At 37.6% G+C, this 23,962-nt stretch overlaps 1 protein-coding gene across 8 annotated transcripts in view; it reads right to left on the reverse strand.

Annotated features, from left to right (window-relative positions):
• The window catches only part of CCSER2 (coiled-coil serine rich protein 2), a 70,497-nt gene that overhangs the window by 40,281 nt on the left and 6,254 nt on the right, over window positions 1–23,962 (reverse strand). For 5 of the 8 annotated variants that reach the window (XM_069864196.1, XM_069864197.1, XM_069864195.1 and 2 more), the window contains exons 2-3: window positions 14,036–15,506; window positions 13,144–13,346 (exon numbers count right to left, since the gene is read on the reverse strand). In XM_069864196.1, coding sequence (XP_069720297.1) covers window positions 13,144–13,346; window positions 14,036–15,467 — 1,635 coding nt within the window. In that variant the 5' untranslated portion in view covers window positions 15,468–15,506. The remainder of the gene's footprint in view (window positions 1–13,143; window positions 13,347–14,035; window positions 15,507–23,962) is intronic. The other 3 variants (XM_069864199.1, XM_069864202.1, XM_069864203.1) reach the window with 1 other exon arrangement.

The following is a 23,962-nucleotide window of genomic DNA, read 5'->3' on the forward strand; positions in this document are numbered from 1 at the left end:
AATATTAGAAGAAAGCATGACATTTAAAATTTCTCTGACAGTTCTCTGAAACTGATAAGCCAGTCTGGGCCAAACTTGAGCATGAATAACAAACTGAGAAGCTACTGAAAATCTTAACTAGACTAGACTGACATCTAAGCAAACCTAAAAATAAGATATAAATATGAGCATAAACATAGAGCCCTCTAAATTGAATTCTATCAGCATCTCCAAAATAACTTACTTTTATAGGTATTCTGTATTATTACTATAATGAGAAAGACATTTTAAAAACACAATTTTAAACGAAAAAAAAAACCCAAGCCTTAGAAAAATTAGCATTTCTGTATTACAACATATTTTTCTGTATATTTAGAAAATCAGTTGTCAAAGTCATTAAAGCATTTAAAGCAGACACATGTCCTCATGGCAATTCCACAAAGAAACAAATAGTAGTCAAACATCCTGGTTCAATGTCACCTTCATTCTTTCTCTACTACTGAAGAGACCATATTTAAATAAAATATTTGGTGTCCATGTTAACACAACAATGAAGCCACAACAGTGTTTAACTTGACTATGATGCTATGGCAATGAATATATTACTACAAATTCAAGCAATACTGATTTTGTTTAATACCACACAGGAGAAAAGACTGATCAAAGCAAGTACTTTTTTGAGTGGGGAAAAAAATAGTCCTCCTGAAACCAGAGAGGACGCAGAGGTTCAAACTGGGATAGAAAGCTCAGTTTCTAGTTCAACAGCTCTGAGAAGTATCTGATAGTTTCAAGCCAGTTATTCAGTTGATTAACCCAACAGTGGGAGTCTTCATGCTTGCAGCATCAAAAGGACAGAACAATCCTTGTACCAAGGGATGATCCAGCATACCCTTATTATAAAAAGGCCATTTAGAACAGGACTATGGTAGTCTGTTGTACCATGAGTTGTATTTTTTGTTGCAACAAACTCACTTTCAGATTTTTGCCGTCCTATCACTTAGCAACAAAAACGCAAAGCTCTTTTTTAAATCATATTATTCACAAAAATGCTAAGATGGCTGAACAGAGATTGTACCTTTTGTCAAAAACTTCCTCAAGCCCAACAGGCTTAAGAATTACTGATAAAGTGAAGCTGCTTCTACTTTTTAATTGCTGAAGTTAAGAAAAATACGATACAGCCCTGATAGAAACCTCAGCGACCCAACTGCATAGCAAAGTCCTATTGCTGTAAGAGGCAGCAAAGATGGAGCTGAACAGGAGGCCTAGCTTCCAAGATTTACTAGGACAAAGTATGGAAAAGAACATGAAGATTACAAAAACATTAAATAGAAGTTAATTCACAGGATGCTAGTTCCAGATAAAAGAAAACCACCACACAACAGCAGATGGCTTTCAAACTAGTTCTGCAAAGAGAAACCTGCCTTTGTCTCCTTAGAACATCAAAAACATCTCCTCCCAAAATACACCTGGCCCGTATGCTTTTGCTTTGTCTAAAGGGGAAGGTGTAAATATTCCAAAACCCTAATGGAGAAGGAGAACTAAACCCTTTGCAATCATTCATCCGTGATTTGAATTTCTTGACAGAAAGCATCACTGGGAAATATGAAAAGTTCTCTTCTCCTCATACATAAAAATATAAACTAGACTTCTTTCAGTTACAATAAAACAGCTTACAAGTTTTTTATTACATAAAGTGTGCCCAAAGTATGAAAAAAATCCATCAAAAATCCTGCTAGTATGGCAGAAACACCCACTGACAAATCTTACAGTAAAGAATGCTATTTCACACACTTACATTAGTTATTCATATTGGTTCTATTTGCATTACTGCAGCTAACACAAAAAAAAGCATTAAGGCTTCAGAGTATCCCAGATGAAATGTACTACTATTTTCTTATTAGTACTCATGTCTCTTCAGTTGTTAAGATCTCCCAGCTCAATGTTTCTGGCGTGACATTTAAATACTCTCGTCCGTATGCAGTTGTACTTTCAAAACAGAATGTTTTTATTGCCTACAAGAGTGCACTCACCTGACTGAAAGCAGGGATTGTGGAGAGTTGGCATGATTTTAGAAGAACAACAAAAATACACCATGTTTATATGATTCTCTGTGCTTTAGTATTTTAATTAAGAAGAAATTATACCATTTTGCATCTGAAACTGACTTATGTCTCTGTAGTGTCGAAGTGAGTTACAAGTCTCCAGCTAGACTAGAAAAGCGCACTGGTTCTTATTTCAAACACTCTTTTACGAGTAAGACCTACATGTGTTTTATGCTCAGAAAAGCCAGCTACTTCAGATGCATAAAATGCCACAGACGTTTTAACACTCATATTCTATACAGTTGCATATGCTGCATCTCTTCTGGCAAGATGCTAAAATTTAAAGATTTTGAGTCTTCCATTAAAAAGGTATTGAGTGGAAAAAAATGGATGAAAAAAAGACCACAGAAAAAAGCTCAATGAACAGAAGATAAGTGTAGGTAAAGGGAGAGATCTGAGGAAGAACCTGTCACAGAAAAACTCAAGTGGAGCAAGAGTCTGAAGGTAGCAGAGAAATGAACAAAGTACCCTTTCAGGTAGTTAAAGAATACAAATAAAGGAAGCAGCTTTTAAAAACAAACAATGAATGGACTAGCTAAATGGGTCATCTGGAAGGCAGCTAAAGGACAACTGCAGAAGTCAGTCCAATATGATCCAAGGCTGAGAGCAGAGAAGAGAAAAAACTTTCTGGTTCTTCTCCAATACTATTTCAGCATTTGATAACATCCCAGATAAAGAAGAGATAAATAAAGAAATATGAATTTGATACAAAGCTCCAAAAGAAGAAAAAGAACTGAATAGAACTGTTGTGGGAAGGCAGAAAACTGAGACAGAAGATCAAGGCTTCTTCTACTTCAAGAAGACTGTGGGCATCCACAAAGATGCACAACATACTGTACAGGGCTGAAGAGTAAAATCCCAACGTAAATAGCTTTATAAAAACAGAGGAAACCACACAGCAAAGAGAAAGGTTACAATTCTGCAGGACACCAAAAACAGGATAGGAAGGGAGTAATTTTATACACTGTACATTGCCGGTCACATTAAAGATAATGAAACCCAACATCCAAACAAGGATTCCATCATTCCATGCATGCTGTGTAGAAGAGGGCTGCTGTGACAATAAATGCAACAATAACTTTGTTATGAACAGCCAAGACATTTTATGTTTAACTATTAGCCAATGGTCTTAAATATTTATTTTTCCTAAAAACATTTTAGAGAGCCATAGCATCTTCAACTTAGGTGTACTGAAAGTAGATAGGAAATAAGTAGGTTCAGTTATCACCTGAGTCATGGAATGGTTTGGTTAGAAGGAACTTAAAGATCATCCAGTTCCAAGCCCCCTGCCATGGACAGGGACATCTCCCACTGGTCCAGGCTGCTCAAAGCCCCATACAACCCAGCCTTGAACACCTCCAGGGATGAGGCATCCATGACTTCTCTGTGCAACCTGGGCCAGTGCCTCACCAACCTTACAGCAAAAAATTTCTTCCTAATATCTAATCTAAATCTCCCCTCTTTCAGATTAAAACCATTCACCTTGCCCTATTCTTGCATTCCCTGATAAAGAGACTCTCTCCAGCTTTCTCATAGGCCCCTATGAGCTATGCTTACTGCTTAGTTTTTTTTTTCTTCTAATGAAATCAGATGTCAGTGTGTGTAAGCAACCTGAAGTTCAACGCCAAGACAAAGTAAGAGGAAAAAGAAAAGCAGAAATGCTAACCACCCTGTTGAGACTTGACCAATTCAAAAGCAGGCAGCATTCTGCAGCCACAGACAGCAATCCTTGACTGCCATCTAGCCTCCAGCAACCAACCCACATATGAGGAACTGAAGGGGTAGGGGGAAGCATTCTGGTCATCTTCCTAGAGGATTCCTGCAAAATTTAACAACAGTTTATAACTGTTTTGTGTTTGTTGCTTTGTTTTTTGGGTTTTTATATTTTTTTACTAGAGTGCACAAAAGTAGAAAGCCACCAGCCGTAAGCAGAAGTAGTAACACAGAAGTAGAGGAGACTGAGGAAAAGCAGTCCTTTCTACTCATTACTTCCAGCCTGTTTTCAGAAAAACCTAATAATATCCTAAGTTCAGCATTACTTTTACAGTTTACCTGCAAATAATGAAGCATTTTACACTACAAAGCAATATATAATTGCTACAGATACTCCTAACTGGCAAATATAACTGAATGATTCCCACTTGCACTTGTATGAACAGTGTGAAATTCAGCTTTCAGGAAAACAGGGAGGCTTCTAATAACTCTCAGTTGAGAAAGAAAATTGCTTCCTTTGAGGGTAGTCAGGCCTTGGAACAGATTGTCCACTGAAGTTGTGGATGTCCCATCCCTGGAGGTGTTCAAGGCCAGGCTGGAAGGGGCTTTGAGCCACCTGATCCAGTGGAAGCTGTCCCTGCCCATGGCAGGGGAGGTGGAACTGGATAATCTTTGAGGTCACTTCCAACCCAAACCATCCTATGATTCCATGAATTCCAAGGAACACCATGGGCAGGGTTGCTACCAGGAGATCAATTACATTTCCTCTGTGTAGTAAGTTCTAGTTATACCCTAGCTAGACTTTTGGTGTAATTTGCATACAACTTGTTACATGGCATTAATGCATTCTATTCTTAGGAGTTGGCTTAATATACTTGTTTCTCATTAAATACAAAACAATCCTCTAATACCTCCTAATTATTTTTGAGTAATTCCATTTTGACCAGCCTCTAAACAAGCTGCTACCAACACAGTAAATCATGCCCTGCCACGTCCCTGCGCTGTTGCTGTATATTCTCATGACATTATACTGATACATTTCAACACAAAACACTGAAATGCTGGTTACTCAGAACCTCCTTATATGTGGGAAAATGGCACACTTAAATTCCCAGTCTCAAGGAGGATTGCAGAGTTATAAGATGATATCAGATTGCAGTGTGCTCAGGCCACGCTGGTACCAAATGTTAAGTGTTCCTGAAAAGAAAATAAGTTAAAGTGCACATCAAATTTAAAAACTGTGGGGCCAGGAAGGCTAAAACAGGGCATGCACATTTCATCCTGGGGCAGCAAAGCTGAGTGTACTACAAAAAACAACTGACCCCAAAATATAGAAGGCACTGCCTCTCCCCTAAATTTCTGCTGTTTCTCAAAAGAAAATAATTTGGAAGAAGATTCAACACCAATGTTCCTATAACTTACTAGGACGCAATTTTAGGCAAAAAGGAAAAGGGAACTGTGTGCCAAACTAGGCATATTGATCAAGCTATTTGTAAAATGCCCATAAACTCAGTTAGATGTAGGTCTCTTTTTATTTTTTACATTTTTTAAAAAATTGCTTTTCTTGTTCACACTGATAACTTCAAAAAAATACTCCAACTTTAAGACTACTGTTTTCTTTGGGTACACGTTTATCTGCTCACTGTGGCTTGAAGATTTCCTAGGAGTAAGGAAAACATGTGAGACTTAAAAATTCAGCAACATAGCACTGATGAAGTACACTAGAGTAATTCTGAAGTCCTTCTGTTACTGAAAAGTTGGTAGAATGAAAAACAAATTGAAAAAGCAATAGCTACAAAGCCACATTAAAACATAACACTGGGTATATAGTTACTAACTCGTGCAGGAAACGTCACTTACAAGTTTATTAAACGAAAGTGCTAACTTTGACCAGTATTTTTTCACCAATTTCACACATTCGCTGCTGTTCTCTCTCCCTCTCTCCATACAAATTCAAAGGCTACCACAAATGAAACACAGGAGTACAAGTGAAGTTCCCTTACTTGACTTTAACAGACAAAATAGCATGAGAAGATTTGCTATGTCAGTTCTGAATCAGGCAGCTCTCAAGGGCATATATGCTTTCCCATCTCAAAGGAAAAACGTAATTTGCCATAGAAGCCTGTTTACAAAATGTCACAACTCTGAAACCAACATTACAAGAGGTTTCTGCACTGTAGTACAGTCCTATAACCCCTTAATAAAATTTAACAGCAGAGACATGCACAACGCACAAGTCAGACAGAAATGCAATGTCATTAAGTAATTCTGTTGCTCGCTACCTCCCATTGCTGGAATATTTCAGCTCTGAAGCTGAAGACCAAGGCAGCAGTGGGAGGGCAGGTGGTGCTATTTTCACTCTGGAGACAGAGCCTCAGAAAACACCATCCCTCTTTTCATGACATTTTCTTTCCCTGCCATGAGTGAAAACCAGTGTGCCAGACTCTGCTGAAAGAATGGCTGAGGAACCCTGCTAACAGAAGGCTGTTCTCTCAGTTCTGTATTAAGACAAGTAATAATACACACTGAGTTTTACACAGTACTTCCACAGTTCTCTACTAAAAGCTTAACTGTGGACACGTTTATCATGGAAGTTCTCACATTAATTTGAGATGCCCACACTGTTCATAATGGAGACCAAATTCAAAAAAGGTAACTCTGAGTTTTGAGGCTTTGAAATCAAAAACACAGTCTTATGCTTTTTCAAATACAGATTTTTAGGCATGACAAAGCTATTTTAGAAACTGAAGATATGAAAGCTTTCTGATACCACATTTGTGAGAAGACAGGACAGGGTCTGGGAAGAGGCCATGTCAGCACGGTTCTGCATGGTTTACATCAGAGCTGTAATACACTGGGAATAAATCATAAGAAATCCTTCCTCTTGAAGAATCTAAACTCAAGCCCAAGGTACAAATATATCAATAATGTAATACCTCCTGATAATAACACCAAGTATTACTATTCATTTCTAATTCATCTGTTATTCTATAAGTAGACAAATATGACAGCATAAGACTCTGCCAAGATCACAAAGCATGGCAGAGAGACGTTGGGATCTCCTTACCCAAAGATCATTGAGCTGTTTTCTATACTCATAGCAAGTACATTCAATTTATCAGTGAACAAAAATGTTCAGTTGATTCTGTCTCTTACTGGGAGAGAGTCGAATAGTGTGCAAGTCTTTCCTGACTGGAACCGCTCTGCTAAGGGAAGGAAATAAAATACAAGAACGGAGAGAAAAATGACCTTTAGGTGTTGGAAATGTAGGAATTTTGGTAATGGCATACATGAAGATGCCATGAAAATCTAAGTAAATATAAGCATCTTTGTTTCAATAATAAAATGTATGTATAATTTTACATGAAAATGCAGATTTTAAATCAAATCAGGTTTTAACTTTTCTTCTACATTTATCTTCAACATCTGAAAAACTTAAAACACGGCATTTGTATCAAGAAAAGCAGAATGAAGAATCAAATTTCAACTAGCTTATACATGGAAAATGCTTTTTACATGTGCATCGTTTAAGTACCTTGTACTTGAAGGGCTCCTTTCAAGGCTGCTCTTCATAAAAGGTTATAGCAAAAAAAAAAAGAAATGTTTGCACGGAGAAAAGATATATATTTGGTTTCACTGCACCCTGTTAAATAGATAAAAATTAAGCACAAGAATACTCTGTACTGAATGCCTCAATAAATCAACTACTGCTTCCTATGAAAAGCTTCCCAAGAATGCAACTTGCTTGCAATGTACTATTCAGATTGCCTTCAAGTCTGTAAATAGTGCTTTTAATTCAGAAAGACTGACTGCTGAAAATGCTTCCAATGGCTATCACACAGTACTGCTAGCACAGCAGAGATACTATTTACTCGTCTGGAATTAGCGTCATACTGCTTCCATAACAATTTCAGCACTTTCATCATACTATTACATAGTTTCATCAAAAAAACCCACACTGGTCAAGAGATATCGATCTCAGATGGTAACCTCTAAGGGATTCACACTTGATAAAAGTCTCCCAAACCCTGCCTCATAACCCAACTCTTATGTATCTCAATAGCTGATGTTTTCCACACTTTCACACTATCTTAAGCTTACTTGCACTTATTACAGTTGCTACAAAAAAGTCCAAAATTTCAAAAGCCCAGCTTCTCATAGAACAAGAACTCCGGCTTTGGCATTAGCATGCAGAAGTGAATGCACAGCTGAAGAAAGGAAGATGAGAAGACAATATCAAGAACTCTTCACTCAACAGAAGTAAATGTATTAGAAAAACACACATTAATATTCTGAATTCATGAAAGAAGAGTCATTTGAGAAACCGAACTGGCACCTTAAAGCTTACTAATGAAGTAATTTTGAGAAGTGAATTATTAAAAAAAAAATGAGGTAATTAACACTAAATTACTTGCAAATAACTACTATAAGAAATTAACGACTGAACTGAAATATGCTGTTTTAGAAAGCTTGTTTTCTCTAAGTAGAGCATACTACAGCATATTTCACTCTGTCTATGCCTTTTGAACCAGAAAGCATTCTGCCTAGTCTCAAAAACAAACTCGTAATTGTCATTTTCCAAGTTTCAATCACAAAGGGGAAAAAATACAATAAAACAAAAAATATATCTTATAAGATTTCAAAAATTATCTAGGAAGGAGGGAAAAAGAAAAGTAACTGCTTCACACTCTGGCTAAAATCCTGGCTATATGTCAATAAATTCCAATACAATACAGATTTCATCCCCAAAGCAATTAAATTCTCAGAAAAGCAGCTAAAAGCCATCTGTCTCTTCAAGCCAGATTTCAATTATTATTTTATAATCCTACATCCTTATAATTACATTAATGTTCACTCTGCATATACCAAAAATACTGGCTTTATTCACTTCAGTAAAAATTATCATAGCACAAACATTCATACTGTTACTGGAGCCTACAGTAAAGATGGGTCAGAGGACTCACTTCTGTTATTTCCTAAGAGAAGGTCTTGATACAACCTAGGTCTGGACCTATTTGCACAAATGAAATGGCTTTAAAAGAGAAAACAAATACCTAACTCCGCAACACCTTGTTCTCTAGAAAGCACTAAAGAAGTCAAAGCTAGTGCAACACTTTGTTTGAATTTTTACTTTTGGAAGACTATTACAGAATCACAGAATCACTAGGTTGGAAAAGACCTCCAGGATCATCGAGTCAAATCATTCTTATCAATCACTATTACACAGTAAAATATCACAGCGTCTTTAGAAAAAGCACATCTCTCAGAACAATATGTGCAATAACAACTGTATTATCTCTCTTATTCTAAATATAACTAAGATCTTTGACCTGACAAAATATTAAAAGCTTCACATTGAACAAATACATATCAAAGTACGTTTCCCATGTGTTTACTGAATATAATGAAAACAAAAGAGCTCAAACTTTGCTACAATGAAAATTGTGTCATTACTAGCTAAGCAAAGAAGCGTTGCATGTTTTAGGCTGCACTGCTTATATGCACATTGAACAGCATTTACACAAAAAATTAATGAAAGCCCAAGCGTGGCAAGGTTGAGATACTAGACTATAGTCCAAGTTCTCATACCAAGAAACAGGGAAAAAAAAGTTTGTCTCCTCCTTTTTGCAGCGAAATGGCTTCAGTCCTAAGAAGCTATTTCCAAGATCACTGTGGTAATCAGACATCCAGTCCTTCAGATGTGCAGCTACCAGATATCTACTGGGCGAACCCCAGCCCCCTCAGCTGCTAAATGAAGAGGGAGAAGCAATCAGAATTCTGGTACAACCCCCCCCCCCTCCTCCTGTGAAACAGAATTGATCTACAGGATGAATCTTAAAAATCTTGTTTTCAGCATGCTTCTGTGAAGGTTTTGTTGAATGAAGACAGTTATATTACAATTACAAGCGCAATTCAAACCACAGGACACAGCCAACGTGCAGATCTGCATTAAGGTTTGTTGTTTGGTGGGTATTATCCACCTTACTCTTTGTTTTGTTTGCAAGGCTTTTTTGTTTGTAAATAATTGCAATGCAAGCTTCATTTATAACAAGTCACTAGGTGGCAGTGAAATGAAGACACATTTTACTTCTAACCTTTACCTTGACTCCTGACCTAGAGAAAGCAATAGAACTGACAAAAGTCTGTAATAAAAAAAAAAGGCAAAACAAACAAGCAACTAAAACCACAAACAACACAGCAGAAGTTGTACCTCCCATTGTCAAGTGACTTTCTGCCATGAAGCAGTAAAGGAGCTAGGTGTTAAAGTAGGCAGCTGAAACACAGAACATAGATAATATTTTTCTATACGCATTCTCATTTAATGTTTAGCTGCATTGTCTATGTCACTAATTTACAGAGCCATCACAACTGCTCTGCCAAGCATCAGTCTTCTCACGCAGAACTGAGCAGAATTAGCATCAGCGATTTGGTGCTTAGCAGCAAAGACCAATTGTTGAAAGAAATATAAGAAATACCAATGAAATCAAAGCTTAAAAACTGGAAGGGAGTTCAATTCTCAGAATATCAATCGATTTGTTGCCTTCAAAGTAAGAAATTAAACAAAAGTAGGGGTAGCTGAATAAATGAATAATTTTCTGTTACACAATTAAAGAATAGAAACATTTTCATCATGACAAGGTCTCAAAAAACACCATGTCCTACTTAATATCTAAGTCCATAGCATTGTCTCATGAGAAGTTATTTAGATTTGTATAACTTTTAAACCTCCAATATTCGACTACACTTTTCTCCACAGCTGTTGGCTCAGTGAAGAACAGAAGGGCTGACCCAAAAGAGGCAAAATTTATTTTACTCCTCCATCCCGCTCTTCAAACCAAGCTCTACTGAGAAAAGCAAAGATATCAGCTTTTCTTCTCCCACAAAGGAACAAAAAGATTGAGTAGCCAGCAAGTTCCTTCCACTGACTTCCTATTCTGGTTCCCATTCCAGAAGCCTAGTTAAAAACCCTTCTGCAAAAGCTGCCTTTTCAAAGATGATCAAACCACTTAAGACAACCCAATGACAGCTATGCTGCCATCTATAGAAAGGCATTTAATATTTGTTGATACAACTTAATACAAACAATACAACAGCAGGATGGAAACAAGAAAAAGGTGATTTTTGCACTGAACACTGCCAATTACTCACCATCCATCTACCTGAATTGTTAATGCAGCTACACTACACTGCTTCTACTCACCCTAGCCTGATGCCACAAACTCCAGAACCATCTACTACCTGCTTTGGAGATTTCCCTGGAAATATTAATTCCAAAGGGGCAATCAAGCTAGCATTAGCTCAAACACTCCAAATTCTTAAATCTGACTCTCGTCAACTGGATTTTAGCACACAGATATTAACTGTTTTTACCCTCACCAAGCTAGAGGATAGAAACTGCATAAGCTGATCACATCTCCCAGCAATCTAAATGTCTGATGTGCTGACTAACCACAGTAATTATTCTCAACACCTTCAGCTCTATTTTTAATCTGTCTTTATACTCACATAAAAACACAGAACAAAGCTTCATGTTAACCTACCCAAGAACATACTTCTTCAAAAATAATGAAAAACGCTATCAGAAATTCTTCTGTGTCTTCAGCTTAAAAATTATCAGTGTTTAATCTTTAGGCTAAAGAAACTGTATATCATGCTTTCTACCAGAACCACAATAAGCACAGAGAATAGAATACAAAACACACCACTAAGACAATTAAACATTCCAGAGTTACAATTTCCCCTCAAAAGACAAGCTACCTGAAAACACACTTCTGCCTTGTAAAAATGAAATACGTATTATTGAAGTATCTCTCACTTAAGATAAAAACTCACAGTACAGCAAGCACTGTAAATCTGGAATAGTACTAACAGGATAAAAGTCAAAATGGGTGGAAAAACCACACAACTTTTAGATTCAACAATGGTATTTAAAATTTATGAAGGGCAAAGTTTAAAAGTTCTTTTCCTGGCATGTGCATGCATCTGAGGAAAGGGTGCTGGCCTTTGCAGTGGCCTGCATTAAACTTTCTGTCCCATATAAACATCAATAACGCTACAAAGCGCACGCTGGACAAGTTTCAAACTGCTTTTCCAAGCTGGCCACAATTACCACAAAAAGTTAATAAGCATTTCTAAACTCTTAAGTGTTACATCTCAATATCATAATTTAAGACAGAAAGCAAACAATACCACCAGCAGCTGAAAATATGTCAGGAATTTATGTAGTTACAGATACAAAAATAATTACATAGCTATACCAAATTTTCAGAGGAAATCTTTGTTGCTCTGCTCTTGAGCTACAGCAAATAACCGTTCTAAAATGACAAAGCAAAGTCTGAGTAGGTGCTACAAACCCTGTCCAAGTCTGAAACCGGTATATACGTTGCCAAATTGTTGGCAGTACCTACCACATCTGAAATACGTGAAGCACGACACATAGATTATACCAAATTCTTCTTTGTTAGAAGTTGTGATTGTTAGTATCCTGTTAATAAAGTAAATCTGAGTTGCTTACTTCAAGACTCTTCTTTATGGCCTACAGAAAGGATGGGGATAGGACAAGGAGTAATGGTTTTAGGATACAGGAGTGTAGATTTGGACAGGATATAAGAAAGAAATTTTCTGCAATGAGGGAGGTGAAATACTGGCACTGGTTGCCTAGGAAGGTAGTGGAGGCCCCATCCCTGGAAACATTCAAGGTCAGGCTGGATGGGGCTCTGAGCAACCTGATCCTACTAAAGATGTCCTGCTTCTGCAAGGGGGTCGTTCTACATGACCAGTAAAGGTCACTTCCAACCCAAAACAGTTAAAAGTTTAGCAATAAAAGGTTGTCGTGCATCTTGTGTATTGCGTATGAGACACTGAACGAGTCCTGCTGCAGTCAGGTATTGATCTTAAAGATTCAATGCTTGAACAAACTCAGAAATCAAAATAAACTTCAGTTCAACGGGGCCCTATACATTCACATTACAGAATCAAGACAATGGAAGAAGTCAGAGAGGCAATAGCTATTTTCTTGCTTTTTCACTCCTAGGTTTAGAGAGTGGTAGGAGATATTTAACCCATCACTTGCAGAAATTAATTCCTTTATTCTTTGTGAGCACTACCATAAGACTGCATAAGGAAGGACCTGTTCTTTCCTAACAAGAAAAAAAAACCTGTATGTAAACAGTCTAATCACAAGGTCACCTCTCCAGAATAAGGAGCTCCTGAACAATAAGTTTCCACTACAGACTGAAGAGGAAACAATTACAGACAAAAAACCCCACATTAATTCTGTTTTTAAAATATACTAAATGAGCAACAAACTCACATTATAACTATGCTAGTTATGCATATAAATACATACTATGCTGTTCATTTCTGAAGATTCGTAACTTCCACAAGGATGAACACTTCCAATGGGTTCCAACCCTTCTTCATCCCACATGTATGTGCCATCAGAGCTGTCAGACGGAGAAAGCTCAAAAGAGGACCCAGCTCTGTAATTCATCTCTGGTGAAATCACATTCTCAGTAGTATGCTTTGTGCTTTCACTGTTGTCATCCACTGCTTAAAGAAAAAACGAATAGTCAAGATTCGAAAAACAATCCAATCTTTTCTAGCCTTTTACAACACACTAATTCACTCACTGTGAAAGCTACTTTCTAGAATTCTCTATCTCTTTAACATATTAAAAGGTAGGCACAAAATGGGTTCCAGTCTTTCTGGCATAACTTCTCTCAACGCAAACATGTACTACAAGAAGCCCACTGGAGACTTGAAAACATGGCTTTTAAAAACACATTCTGTCTCTCCTATTTTTTAAAGAATTAATATAGCATAACTCTTAAAAAAAAAAAAAAAAAAGGAGACGTTAGTATTGACAATTTAACCTGTTTAATCAGACACTCCACGCTTCTTTCCACTACTCAAGTGCAGTTACAGTTGTTCTCAGCCTTTCTTAAAAGATCACCACTCCGGAGAAGTGAACAACAAAGCAAGGATATGAAAAATCCCATAACACTGCCACAAACATATTTAAATCATTCATTCTTACCCTGAAGAAAAAGAGCTCTTCAAAGTCATGCCTGAGAAAGAACTATCATGCAGAAAAAGCACTGTAAGAAAATAAATGGGCCAGCACAAAAAATTCCATTTGGAAACAATTAACAAGCAATGAGTAATTACATATAAAAAAAAAATCATTAGAATCTTGATTAGTACCTGAAATTTCAAAGAGAATATAACAAAGTATTTACCAGACATGTTTATATCAAGCCAGTCATCGGTATTACAGCAAGATCCTCCACTTTCCTTAAGAGAAGTGAATGGCTCAATGGATGTTATGCTCCCATGCTCTAATTCTTGCAGGCAGCTCTCCTTTTGCGGTATTTGTAGAGTTCTCTTTGGGTCTTCTATATCTATGAAATCATCACTGAAGTCTTCACTCAAATCATTTTTTTCAGAGGAAGACAAAGAAGATATAGATATTTCATCTCCATCATCGCTCATACACATGACTTTTGACCCATGTTCTCCCATACTTTCATGAAGGCCCTCATCAGATTCTGTTCTTTGAGCACTACTCTCTACAATACTGCTTTTTGCAATTGCTCTATTAATATTCGTTGAAATTTCAGAGTTCTCCACAACATACGTGTCAGGAACTGTACTTTTGCTGCTATCCACAATGGTATTTCCAGTAAATTGCCTGGCAGGCTTCAGCAGAGAAGGCCGGCTTAATCTGTATCCAAACGAAGGTGTTGATCCAGATCCATTTGACAGTGGGGGCTTCTTCGAACAAGATGACGACATACCAGAGTAGGGCCTGGTAAATCCATACTTCATAGGCTCATTTCCATTGGGTACATCCAACTGACGCGCGTTTCTTGACAACAAAGTAGACCTCTGAGATGTCCTGGCAGCTAGATTTTGACAATTATAAGGCCTTGTAAGATCCACAGCTTTATTAAAGGAATGCGACCTGGTTAAAGATGCAGTAGGAAGGAAAGAATTCTGAATGGAATGTGAAAAACTTTGTGATCTTACCATTTTTTCACAGGAAAAAGCCTTGCTATTGTCTGTAGATTGGGCCAGGCTTTCTCCTGAACTTGTCCTTGTGGCAGTGGAATTAGCTCTAGGTCTCTGCAAACCTACCACCGGTCTATTTCCATAAAATCCATTTAAATGTGATTTTGGAGCACTGAGCCCGGTATATGAGGTCCTTCCCGACAGAGTACCTTTGGCGAATTTTGCTGAACTAGTGAGTCCAGGTGAAGACTTTGGGTTTAATTCCTCAGAAGATACGAACATACTGGTTTGCTTTGCTGCTTTTGATGCAACCAAAGCAGTACTGTTCAAACCCACCCTGAGCGCGTCATTATCCAATGCTCCTTGAGATTCAGAATACTTCTCAGAATCGATTAATTTTTCATTACAGTTATGTTTAGAGTTGGTCTCACTCCCATTCTGATCATGAAGTGGGTATTTATTTGATTTTTTCCAGTTGAAAGATAAGGAAGACATGCGAACAGTGCCATTGTGCTTGCCAAAATTTCTGCCACCATTACTCCCTGCTAAACTAACAGCCGTCCCATTTGGCATAGGCTGCAAGACACTTCCTACAGTCTTTGTTCCATATTTTGGCAGCCTGGAAACCAAAGATGTCCTGACGTGATTTTTTTCTTCCATGAGCTATTGGGTACATTGGTCCTTAAATGGTGCTTGAATCTAGGGAAAAGAAAAGAAAACATATTAGACTTGAATCAACTATTCATTAGACAACACTGTTTTATGTAGACGTGCATCGATATGTTCACTACGTTCCCGTGCCACAATGATATACAGTAGCCCACACAAATTTTGTGAACACCAGAGAAATACCTGTCACCAGTGCTATTTGGCAGTAACATGTCATACAGGTCACACATCCCTCCTCAAGCTTCCTCTCTCTAGATAAGCTGCTTTATCTCTTCCTTGCAAAAATCTATAAAATAACCTTTTAAAAGGGTTGGAGGTTTTTTCTATTTATCTATTTTGAGCAAATTGAATATTTCCACCATGCTACACTTATTAAATTACATAATTAAGACTCTGTATCTAAAAAATTCCAACAAGTAGAACATAACACAAACCTGTAGTAAGCAATGTAGAACTCCAAAAACTATAACATAAAATCTGATTAAAAGCTAACCTTATGAAAAATACTTTTTTTTCAGCTTCCCCAACATCTATATTATGACATACAAAACCGTCCCTCATCATCCACCTTAACCAGAGCATTTTTTTCCAGGTCTTACTGGCATCCCCAGTGCAAGATGATCATTCCTAGCCCTTTTTTTGTCTTTGTATAGAAACTGTAGTCTATTTTGGTCATCTTCTTATTCATGTAGAAGACTTGAGGTTCAGGGCCACCATTGCATAATGTCATTGTTTGTCAGAGAATTCATAAGTTTTATAGCAGTGATACATGAACATACAACCCTATAACATTCTTAAACCATGGCAATCACGATGAGAACCAACACACAGTGAGTAACATTACGCTTATTCAAAGTACAGAAATAACCTGCAAAATCACAGCAAGCATTACCTTAAAGTGAGTCATTTCTGGAAGACCTCACTAAGAAACACTTAGAATAAAATCAAAGTAGCACTAAATCCATGCAAAATGAAGTACCCTTAGGATTTTGTAAATGAACAGGATGCCCTGAAGCTGTACTTCTGGAAGCATATCCACATGAAAAAAATACAAAGAGAAACATACTGGAGGCGTGGCTTTTGGGGGCTTCCAACTAGTAGCGAAAATATCAGAATCCACATCCTACAACTGATAAGAGCACACTTCTGTTTAGAAACACACATACCCAGAGTTTTCAAATACTGAGTTCTTGCACACCAAAGACATAACCCTCACCTATGCTACAAAGAAGCACACAAGCATTTCCGCTCAACCCCAACAACAGCAAACCATTTAACTCTATGTATAATATAGATTTAGATATTTAATGTCAGACTTGACTCAAAAACACTATGTCTAACATCATCTACTAAGAAAAGCATTCACAGCACCTTACTCGCATATCTAAACCCATATGAGAGAAACTCGCCTACAGCATACCCATAAACCTTGCAAACGAAAAAATCATTATGCTTTAATATAAAATGTCAAACATATTTACTTTGTCATATACAGTAAAGGCAATAAAGTACACCTTTAATCTAAACTACCTCCATGCATAACAAATGGTCTTTAACACCATGATAAATTCATTTACAACAATCATCGTTCCGCAGATCCACCAAAAGCTATCCCAACTCCAAGAAAAAGGCTCAGGTCTTGTAAAGAAATTTCCCAATTTAAAATAGTTAAATTAGAAAGCTGCTAACTTAACTATCCTGCTTTACGGATAATTCCCTTTTCACATCTGTCAACTGTCTCTTAGGTGAGTAAAAAAATTAAATGAGGCCATCTAATTAGATTACTTTAATCCTCTACCAAGCGCCACAAATTAAACTTGAAAAGACAACCTTTCAGCTCTCCAGGAAAGGTGCTTGCTCATTTATCCTTAACTACAGAAAGACAAAATACTATCTTCAAGAAAACCGTACTGATTGCTTAAAACACATCAGATAACTAAATTAAAATACACGCAATACTTGGCTGTGTTTTATTAGCTACATAATTGTAACTATTGTGTCAACTTTTCAATCTTAGGTTGCATCTGTTTTGCTGAAATATAAGGCCATCAAAAAAACCCAAAATAAAATATAACAGTATCATGTCTGGCAGATGCTACTTTTCCCAAAAAAATGGGATTTTTTTTTAAACATCCTCAGTATTGACATATATTTACTACTAGAAATTACACTACCCTTATCAAGAAGCACAGTCCCTACAAGTTATATTTCTGCATCCCAGAAAACTCAGGTTCAGTACAACCCAAGTTGTCTTCTGTTGTATCATAAAGAAATTCAAAGTATTTTTACACTTTAGCAATCCATGGACTTTTAAAAACAGACATTTCTGCAAACAAGTCTTATACACTTTGCCTTGGGAAATACCCTACCTAGTGCACATAAGCCTAATCAGAATTAAACTAATTATAAAGAGCCTAGTCTTTCACAATGATCCAGGGAAAAGGAATTAAAACTCACAGACCCCCTCTGAGTATAATCTGAATTAACTGAAAAGCTGCTACATCCTTACCTTCATGGATATCCAAGAACCTGGTATAAGCAAAAAGGATATTCATTCTCACTCTCCTTTGTGCTTTCTGTATAGGATTATTTACACCTCAACAAAATCCTCCCAGGGTACTTTCAACTAGCAAACGTAACACTCACTTTTACTTCATTCACAGTCTGTTTCAACAACATTAGGAAGGCAGTTTCATATATACTACCTTTTCAGCAAAGTTTGGGTTTGTATTAGAGACTCCACCTTAAGTCTTGTGGAATGATTACCACAGCAAAGAATAGTTTAAGGTTCATGCATTTCGGTGTTTGGGCACCTTAAAACATAGCTCTCCAATGGCATGGATCATAGGGACTGCAAACAGCATTTTGAAGCTCCAAACAGATTATTATGAGCGGGACCAAATTCCCTCCTATTGTCATAGAAGCATGGAATAAATGGCTGCTGGATGAAACATACCTGACAGACTGATGACAGACAGAGCAGTTCTGCCCAACTATTGCTATGCCAACAGCTTCTGAAATATATTTCATTCTTCCCAATTTTAAGATCACCTAAACAGAAACACTGAGTAGCTAACCTAAAATGCTTTCCTTGGAGTAATTTCCTTCCCAGTGTGAATATTTTTTTTCTTGAAGCAGAGACAAATCTAAGTTTGTGTGACAGGATAGTGCTGGAAAAGAAAGATTGTCAACACCTCATTCTTGCTTCTGGATAAGAAAAACAGTACGTTCCCACAAGTCCGTGATCTGGTGGCTACAGCAGTACTCAAGCTTCCTTACCCACCCAGAAATATTATGTCCACCAGTGTCCACATATCAGAAAACATCAATTACTAATCATTCAATTTTTTTGGTATTCGGTGGGAGCAGACTGTTAGAACAACTGCTATGAAGCTCTGTTAATAAATGAATCATTTGTAATTCTGCCTTCATGTGCTGGATGTTACTGAAGCTAATGACATTTAATAACAGCGTCCCAAGCCAGACCTTATATTTCTATTATTTGCCTTCCACAGAAGGCCTAAGAGTTAAGATACTACCTAATTCTACTTGTTGGCTCAATAACAGGTGATCTGAAGCAGCAGTTTACCAATATTCATGCATAGTCATCTTGTCAATTCTACAGTGCTAGAATTTCTAGGGACCTTCATGTTCTTTCCTACAAAACAAAATCACAATTCTAACATACAAACAGCATGGACAGGACGGTGAGAACATTCTTCCAAAGGTAACCTAATTTATTTTCTCTATTGAAAAGCTTTCCTGGCCACTCGGTGACAGAGAAAAGAACTGCTGACTACTGCCTAAGTAGTGCAGACAAGGAGTGAAGCCTACCCTTGGCAACTGATGAGCTAATCGCAGGCAGTGAGTGGATGGCTTGAGGCAGGCACATTCTACTACCTAGTAACAACAGCATCCAGCTTTCTACACCACCCTTTTAACCCTTTTATATTTCTATCCAGGACACAGAATGCGGATCTTCCCACCACTAATCCCTGATGAGGCTTAAGCATAATAACTGTTTTTCTTAAAAGTGTAGTTAAAATGCATTAGAGCAGTTATGTGAAAACATCTAATTTCCACCAATGCAGGGAGGTATTGAATCGCATGAGGGAAAAATCCGGGACGCCCCTCCAACAGATGCAGCTGAAGGCTGCTTTAGCAAGTACTTAGGCACACTGCAAGACAGGCAGCATGGCTGCAAGTCAATTATCAGCTTTAAGAAGACCGTGGGAGCTTAGCAAAATGAAAGAAACTGGCAGGAGATATAGCTAGCAAATACCTGTCTCTGAGCATGACAAGCCCTGAGGATTCAAAGATGATGAATTCTGAGAAAATCACGCATGTTGTATGAATAAAATTGAATCAGAATACAACTAGAAATTCTGGTGATTTCAAGACTGAACTTCTGAGTATTCACAGCTGCCATATATTCTTTCGTGTTATGTAGCCTGCATAGACTGGCTCCAGTTCAGTCAAAAAAGGCACCTTCTCTCAGCTCCAAGACCCAGAGAGATTTATCAGCTCTGCAGCAAAACCCTCCAAGCCTTCCTTCCTTCTCCTGTCTTCAGTGTCTCTGAAACATCTGTTTTCTGAATCAATTCCCAATGCTTCCCAAAGGCATCCATGTATTTTAGTGTCTCACCTTCCTACATCCAACCTACATAGTGAATCTAACATTAATACTAGCATCTACGACCATCTGCCTTTTTTTATTTTTCTGTTTCTCTGAAACCATTTTTCTTCCATGTTCAAAGTTGTGACATCCCATTCACAGATCTCAGAGAGTTTAAAGGCAAGTCCTTTCCTATTCTTCCTCCCTTACTCTCCTATGCTGATATTCTACCCACTTGCGAAGTCTGATCTATCAAATACCAAGCAAACTGGTACTCCAAGCTGCTGTTGTTCCAAATTTTATTTACTGTCAGTCAGAATGCATTAGGCTAAGGAATACAAGCCATAATGAATAGAGATAAAGGGAGGTGAAACAAGAAAGATATCATGAAGAGATTGGACCTTCTGGATTTCTAACACTGAACGGTATCTTCAGTCAATGCACTGAAGAGATATGACATTCCTTGCAATCTTTAAAAGCATTGTTGTTACTCATAGGAATATGTTTTCTTAGCGCTTCATAAGGCTAGAGGACACAAGTACTTACTGGACAAAAAGAAATAGGGAAATGCAGCTCCATTTTGTAGAAGATAGCCACCAGAATACTTCCAGAATCAAAAACTCCATTCACATCCCCTAGGGCCACACTCTCAATTCACTCTGCCATTAATGCTACTTACATTGCGTACCAGGTGCCTCGAGGAAGAAAAAAAGGGCTAAATGCTATCTGCCCAGAAACATATGCTTTTTAATAATTTGCGCACTTGTGTTTTGCATATTAGTAAAAGAGACTATCCATTTCAAAGCCCAGATTTTCACATCAAACCTTCTCAAAAGGTTGAAATAAAACAGGATCTGAGTTATCATAAAATCCTTACTGTTTTATTCAAAAAAATGGCACACAAATTTTAAGTACAAGTAATATCTTGGGTAACACTTCCTATAGGTAAATTTGCCCTGATTTTCAGAATTTTTACATGCCTAATAAGGCAGAAGTAAGTCAAGGTCCAGATGCAGCAAGGGAGCAGCTTCAGGACAAAGAAAAGATGATGGAAGAAGCTACTTGGGGGCAGAGATAAATTACTCCTAACAAAAGAGGATATAAGGGTCTACAAAATGAAGAAATGGACTTGAAATAGCACACTTAAACATTTCTTTTACATGTTAATACAGGTTATTATAGATCATTCATAAATGAGATGCAAAATTCAATGACATTTACTCTTTTCTGCATTAGTGCTGACAGTCTAACCGTTCTCAGGGACAGAGGTCAGCTAGAAAATGAAATAAAGCACTGCAGAGGCACAACTCCTCTCTGAAGCTGCCAGTCACCTCATGGAGGAAGTCATCAATTCCCTTCTTGAAAAGATCTACTCTTCTTGCCACAGCAGAGGTTAAACATTGGTCTACCTCAACTTTGTCAAAATTCTGGAAAATGCCTTTGCTAAGAATTAAAAGTAGCTCAGATGCTGACAGGTATCGGGTTTTCCCTAAGTTTGCTTTTGTGTACTCTTCCAGCCCCTCATCCAAACATAGCAGAGGCAGGCCTTGTTAAATCTGAACTAGCAATGCCAACTCCGTACCTGCAGATATAAACACCACGAGCTTCCCGCACAATCAGCTCTTCAAAACACCAGGTCCAGAACATAGCAAGGTTTTCACTGGAAATCCAGATGAGACAAGGCACAGCTGACAAAAACATTATGTAAAGTGTGCTGATGCCAAGAACAGCTTTCAAAGCATCTTAAGACGCAGATGAGATACACTGTAATAAATCAGAAGCAGAAACAATTGACATAATCATGACTGATATATCTAGCTCCAACGCAGAAACACCTCTGCTAGAAGGAATTAAATTATGTGGATTACTTCATTTGTTATGTTACAGAAAGAACAGCCTTCTGTGAACAGAACCAACTCAACATTCAACCTAAGCAAGTCATGTAGACTGGGCTGCTTCAGTAGGATAGCTTAACAGCTCAAGCTGCAAAGATGTATTGTTCCCAAAATCTTTGTTGGTGAAGAGATACAGAATGCTTTTATTTGCTTGAATTCTCTGATGATGTTTAAATTATTACCAAATTTGAGAGAATAAATAGAAAGGGGAAAACCAAACTAAGAAGAGAGATAACCTATCTGTCTGCCTTACTAATGCTCTGCAACCTAAAGACAAAGTTGTAAAGCTACAGAGCAAAAGAGAACTAAACTTCCATATTACTTGACCATTATTCTCACACACACAAAAAAATACTGCAATTATAAAGCACATCTATACCTAAGTTACTTTCTTATGCTCCCTTAACATTTGTTTGTATTTGGCAAGATTTCTATCCTGGAAGATAACACAAAATCATGTACCTGTATGTGTGTATGCATGTTCATATTCAACAGACTGATTTTACTCATTTGATGTAGACAGCTGCCTTTCAGAAAAGTTTTGAAGTTGACATCACTATTAATATCATAAAGGCAAATTACATTTTATGCTGTGGTTAAGACTGACTGAATAATCCCAAACACCAAGAACAGTCCAGAATCGACGCTTTCTAGAAGTGAAATGGTGGTTATCAATGCCTCGTTTCAAAAATTTTGTCATTATGTCAGCATCAAAACAACTGATAGCAGAAAGACACTACTGCTTTTGCTGACTGTATCAATCCTTCAGCAACAGCATTTCATGTTGGTAATTTCAACCTTTCTAAATTTGTTCTTACAAAACAGATTAATCTGTCTCTGAGTTCAGACATAAAAGCAATGTCATTCTGCAAAGAAGCAGGGATTACCTGCTGTTGTCTGGCAAATACCTCACTTAAAAACAGAGCCTTCCTCTTCCCTCAGGACCATTCACCATCACCAAACGATTCAAACACATCATTCCCATATCCAGCTCTACTAGGAAAGACTTAATTCAATAACAAACTAAGATTCCAGTTACTGTTTTCTGCTATTTATTTAGCAACGCATGCTACACGGAGCATGCCAATAAGAACAGGCAGGCTGGAAGCCAAAAGAAACTTTGAATACAACTGATTCTAAATGGAAAAATCCCTTTTTAGACTGCCATCTTGACCATGCTACTCCTCTAGTTTGTTTATGCATTTAATCTTCTCTACGTAAGAACACTGAGCTGTCTCGAACTAAAATAGTCTCACGTGGTACTAACAGAACACAGAAACATGGAATGCTGTGAATTGGAAGGGACCTGAAATGTCATCTAGTCCCAACTGCTCTGCCATGGGAGGGACATCTCCCTAAAGACCAGGCTGCCCAAGGCCCCATCCAACCTGGCCCTGAAAACTTCCAGGGAGGGGGCATCGTCAACTTCCCTGGCCAACTTGTTCCAATGTCTCATGAAGAATTCCTTCCTAATGTCTAATCTAAATCTTCCTCCTTCCAATTTAAAGATACTGTCAATATATTTTTGCATTGACTATACAATGACTGATGACAGAAACAGAACGACTCATCTGAACCACTGCTGAACAGTTTATATATGGAGGCATCTTAAGAATTCCCATTATTTTAAATCTGCAATGAGGCTGTGCTTACCGCCAATACATAAGATGCTTTCCTTCCCTCCAGCCACACGTGCACATTCTTTCTACTGCTGCCTGAATAAGAATTCTAGTTATAGGTTAAACTGAATGACAAGCAGAGATAATTGAAGGAGACTGCATGTAATTCACAGACTTGCTGGTATAGAAGTATCTTCAGTAAGATGGAAGCCCTTCACAGGTAATAACTGAGAAAGAATAGACAGAATGAGGTGGAAGTAAGAAAAGAAAAAAAAGTTCTGGGAATTTCTTTTCCACATACTGCCACTGCTATTGCAACATAGTTCACGTTGTTTTCAGAAGATCACAACCTTGAGA

Source organism: Phaenicophaeus curvirostris, chromosome 9, assembly GCF_032191515.1.
Source record: "Phaenicophaeus curvirostris isolate KB17595 chromosome 9, BPBGC_Pcur_1.0, whole genome shotgun sequence".
Taxonomy (NCBI): Eukaryota; Metazoa; Chordata; class Aves; order Cuculiformes; family Cuculidae; genus Phaenicophaeus; species Phaenicophaeus curvirostris.